At 37.5% G+C, this 4968-nt stretch overlaps 1 protein-coding gene across 1 annotated transcript in view; it reads right to left on the bottom strand.

Moving 5' to 3' along the window:
* Positions 1 to 4968, bottom strand: part of LOC107700354 (talin-2-like) — a 50787-nt gene that overhangs the window by 14885 nt on the left and 30934 nt on the right. Inside the window, exons 13-22 of the mRNA XM_016501983.1 lie at positions 4687 to 4788; positions 4396 to 4472; positions 3867 to 4047; positions 3532 to 3645; positions 3190 to 3298; positions 2807 to 3015; positions 2109 to 2207; positions 1865 to 2032; positions 1485 to 1779; positions 809 to 975 (exon numbers count right to left, since the gene is read on the bottom strand). Of these exons, the coding sequence (XP_016357469.1) occupies positions 809 to 975; positions 1485 to 1779; positions 1865 to 2032; positions 2109 to 2207; positions 2807 to 3015; positions 3190 to 3298; positions 3532 to 3645; positions 3867 to 4047; positions 4396 to 4472; positions 4687 to 4788 (1521 nt within the window). The remainder of the gene's footprint in view (positions 1 to 808; positions 976 to 1484; positions 1780 to 1864; positions 2033 to 2108; positions 2208 to 2806; positions 3016 to 3189; positions 3299 to 3531; positions 3646 to 3866; positions 4048 to 4395; positions 4473 to 4686; positions 4789 to 4968) is intronic.

The raw sequence follows: 4968 nt of genomic DNA, 5'->3' as shown, positions 1-4968 counted from the left end.
AAAGCACATATTAATGCCTTATTCTGCATGACCATATTCTAGATCCCTTAACCCTACCATATACCTAAACATAACTACTACAACAACTACCTTGCTTACTATCAATAAGCAGTAATTAGGAGTTTATTGAGAGAAAACTTAGTTAATTAACTCTTAGTTTTACTGCAACAAAGTGATAGTCTTTTAACCTCAAACCTTTGAACAATAGTGAATATTAATCTAACTCTTTATTGTTTTTTTTGTTTTTTGTTACATTTTAATTTAGATGTAAACTGAAAAACATACAGTTCTTGAAACTTCTTAAGTAACAACAAATAATTATGGTTAATTCATTTAATATCAATTTAGATCCCTTAACCCTACCATATACCTAAACATAACTACTACAACAACTACCTTGCTTACTATCAATAAGCAGTAATTAGGAGTTTATTGAGAGAAAACTTAGTTAATTAACTCTTAGTTCAAAGTGATCAAAGTGATAGTCTTTTAACCTCAAACCTTTGAACAATAGTGAATATTAATCTAACTCTTTATTGTTTTTTTTGTTTTTTTTACATTTTAATTTAGATGTAAACTGAAAAACATACAGTTCTTGAAACATCTTAAGTAACAAAAAATAATTATGGTTAATTCATTTAATATCAATTTATCAGTTTTTGCTAATTAAAAAAAGTTAGAAAACAAGCAGTTTTCTCATAATTACTGTAGAATTACAGCAAAAAAAGTTGAGATCTACTGAAAACTGGAGAGTTACCATATAGTTAACTAATAAGTTTTTAATTTGAGCCCAAGTTTGCTAACACACCTTTGCAGCCTCAACCATTCGAGCAGTGGCATCTGCAAGCAGTTTGGCAGCTGCAAGAAGCTTCTTAGAGTTGTTGACATCCACTTCCACCTCAGCATCTGATCTCATGGCATTCACCAGGTCAGAGGTCGCCTGGGCAAGAACCCGCGCCTGTCGTACCATCTCACCTATGGAACAGAATAGTACATCTCTACTTTTACACAGCATAGAGAAGCTAAATAAATAAACAAGTAAGACTATCAGTCATTGTACTGACATTGGAGTCAGTAAGGTTTTTTTTTGTTTTGTTTTCTTTTGTTTAAAGTAAATACATTTATTCTTCAAGGACACATTAAATTTAAGTGAAAGTAAAGGCATTTATACAGACTTATTTCAAGTAAATATTCAAATATCACTGTTACACATAAGAAATGTTTCTTGAACACCAGATCAGCATATTAGAATGATTTCTGAAGGATCATGTGACACTGAAAACCGGAGTAATGATGCTGAAAATTCAAAACAGAAAACAGTTATTTTAAATTGTAATAATATTTCACCATACTACTGTTTTTACTTTATTTTAATCAAATAAATGCAGCCTTGGTGAGCATAAGATACTTTTTTCCAAATCATTAAAAAAACCTTATCAACTCCATACTTTTTAATGATAGCGTATATGATGCACTCATCTTACCAGCATCACCCATGTTGCAGAAAATACTCTCTGTAACTGTCATGATGGTGTCCGTGGCCTGGTCGTAGCGTCCAATGGGTTCCCCGCGTGTGGAGTAGTTCCTCACGTGTGTGAGTAGGTCACTGAGAGCCTGTGTGACGATACCAGCCGCTGCACTGACGGCCTTCAGAAGCTCTCCATCACTGGTAGCTGACAAACAGGCCTTCACACAACCTTCCACTGAACGATCCACCAGCTTCCCTGCTTCTATCAGCTGTTCTTGACACACAGGGGAGCTGATAGTAGGGCTCACAACCTGATATACAAACACATGAGTGAAAAAAAGTTATCCACAGGTTTATTCAAATCAGTCTGTATTAGCATGTGAATGTGAACTCCACCTTGGCACAGGCCACTAGTTGGGAAGTGGAGAGGGCACACTGGGTCGCAGCTGCAATAACCCTGTTCTGCAGGACGCTGTCTTCAGAAACCTGTGCCACGTTCTTGGCCTTCAGAACCATCATGGCTGCTGCATTAGCCACAGCTTTAGCTAGGTTCATTAGCACATCCTAAAACACACGCACACATACACTCAGGGCTAGAAAAACGCAAATGTACCTTGTACCTCAAATGACAATTGCGTACCTGGAAGCGCTCGTCCGTTTCATTCTCTCCAATCTGTCTAAGCAAATCTCCACTGGCTTGACCGATGCTGCCGGCTGCAGTCAGAACCGTCTGTCGTGGCTGCATGAGAAAACACAACCACAAACGCCATTAAACATATACATGTCACTCAAAATCCTTATGGTATCAACATTTTACTGACTTGGGCTGAATAATGGCATTGACTTTGTAGAGCTACTTTGCAGCGGAATTTGAATTTGTCCAATATTTGATGAGGTTTGCATCACTGATTGTTATTTTCCTGTGAAGCTGCTTTGAAACAATCTGTATGGTATAAAGCGCTATATAAATAAAGGTGAGTTGATGGTAGTGTAAGTCAGTTGAATTATGATTCAATTTAATAATGAAATTAAAAAAATAATAAAATTTATCAAATTAAAATAAAACAACAACAACAGAAAATTCAAAATCTTTGACATTTTGACAATTAAGAAAATATTCAGAAATATTACCATTGAAAAAGTGAAAATAATTATTTTAATCATATTTGCGTATCTCCAGATGAAACCATACAGTGCATACAGAAATGTAAATGGCATACATATGTATATAAATTTTGGAGAAATGGAAACAAAAACTTTGGGACTGAAAGAAAATGTTCAACACAGTCCATCAAAATGACAGATAATGATTAATGGCAGCACATTCTTTGCTCGCACCTCTCCTGATGTAGGCTCCACAGCTTTAAGCAGGTCAGATACAGCTCCAGTGAGGGTCTTGGCAGCCCTCATGAGGTCCTGCCCACTGCCCACCTCATCCTCCATCAGAGCCGCCAGCAGCTTCACACCTTTTGACATCTCCGTCAGATTAGAGGAGATGGTGGTTATGGCACATCCTACTGCTGTATAATCTGTGTCTGTCGGGTCCCCTGGGAAAAAGAATAGGAAACTCAGTCAAATCACTACACTGCAGATGAAGCTTAAAGCTTTTCATTTTGAAAGTCCAGTCAAGGTTTTCTCTTGTATTTACAGTAAAAAAAACAAACAGTAAGTGTTGTGAAATCTTACTAATTAAATACATTTTAATACAGCCAAGGCTTTACCAGCAGTAAGATTAACCACAGAGGCAGTTCCAGCAGTAATGGCATCCACCTGAGAGTGAATATCATGCTTGGACTCATCCATCTTGTTCTGAATCCACATTTTAGAAGCCTGAAATAAGACAAAAATAAAAATAAAAAGTAATAAAAATAAAAAAGTTAAAGTAAAAACAAAAATTTAATAAAATGTTAATGGATACAGGAGAGTAAATGTAAAATTGTGTCCAAGATGTGTGCATTTTCTTACTATATCATCACAAATAAAGTTCACTTTCAAAATAAAATTAAATATTGGTAATGGATACAGGAAAGTAAATGTGAAGTGACATGTATGCATTTTCTCACCATGTCATCTCCCAGTGGTGGCAGCTCTTCCACCTCCTCTAGGTCTGACTGTGCCTGCTGCACCGCTTGCATACTGGTGTTAATGGTTCCCACGAGAGCCTGCTGGGCCGCACTCTGATCGCCCAATTAAGGATGGCAGAAATCACACATTAATCCACCAACAGATCTAAATTGTGACAGCTCTATGGTCAACCTCTATGTGTTATGTAGGGTCTGATGCTGATATGCTGCTAGACAGCAAGGTGGCCTATGATATAAGGTAAAATACTGGACTTTTAATGAACTTTGCTGATTAATTGGTCCATGAACATGAGCATTTGTATATGTGGACTCACCAGTGGTGGCATATGTCCAAGATGCATCTGTCCAGTGGTGATATGTTGTTGTGGAGAGGGCATGGTACCCATGTTCAGAGTTTCTGGGCCAACAGAACCGGACCTCAAGATCCCAGGCAGTGCCACAGATCCATGCTCTACCCGCCCTACACTGTTAAACTGCTGCTGTAATATAGTAGATCTGTGATAGATAGAGAGGAAGGGACATAAAGATAAAAGGATTGACAATAAAGTAAAGAAGTAAAGAGGTTTTCGTGTCTGTACTACAGCATTCAGGGGTTATTCAAGAAGAGAAGATGCCAGCACTCATTAAAACAGGCTGAGTATAGAAACTGTGTGGAACAGGTAACCTCAACTCCATCTAGATAAACAGAGTCTGAGATAAGGTGGTTTTTCCACTGTGAGTTTCCTGTAATGCTGTACTGGTCTGATTACAGAAGTATTTCCAAAGACAACTGGCAAGAAATTACAAAACCTTGAAAGGAAATATGGTTCTTATCACTGACGACTCAATTTGTGCGTGTCTTACTTTTTCGGAGAAACTGATTCCTCTAACATGGTGGCCTCCTCATCTCCCTCTAAACCAAAGCGGTCCTTGCTTTGTTTCTGTAGGGCCAAACAGAAGTGAATAAACACTTTTTTACAAACTTTCGCATAAGGTTTAATCTGGTAACACTGTGCATACTGTTATCTGAACACTGCTAATGTGTAATACAAAAATCATTCGGAATCCAGGAGAATCTCTTTCAGGAAAGCACATGAAACAACAAATTGTTGAATATTTCATGAGGGAAACGCAGTTAAAGGAGTAAATACTGGCCTTCTTGAGAATGATATCGATGTAACCAGCTATAAGCTGAGATATCTGCTCCCCCTCAGTGGTCTGGACAGAGTAGTAGCTCTCCTGATACTCCCCGAAATCCTGCATATGGGAACAGAGTTCATATATTATACTGTATATATATACAGGGCTCTATGCTTATTTTTCTTTTTAGGAGCGCTTGTGCTCCTAACTTAAACAATTTAGGAGCACAGTCAAAAATTTAGGAGCACCAAAATTTTATAAAAAAATAGCCTTCCCATTACGAGGTGATATTTGACT

This window comes from Sinocyclocheilus anshuiensis, unplaced genomic scaffold (assembly GCF_001515605.1).
Source record: "Sinocyclocheilus anshuiensis isolate Anshui unplaced genomic scaffold, SAMN03320099.WGS_v1.1 scaffold154, whole genome shotgun sequence".
Classification (NCBI taxonomy): domain Eukaryota; kingdom Metazoa; phylum Chordata; class Actinopteri; order Cypriniformes; family Cyprinidae; genus Sinocyclocheilus; species Sinocyclocheilus anshuiensis.
Note: the sequence above shows the minus strand (reverse complement) of the source record. Positions and strands in the feature narration are given on the sequence as shown.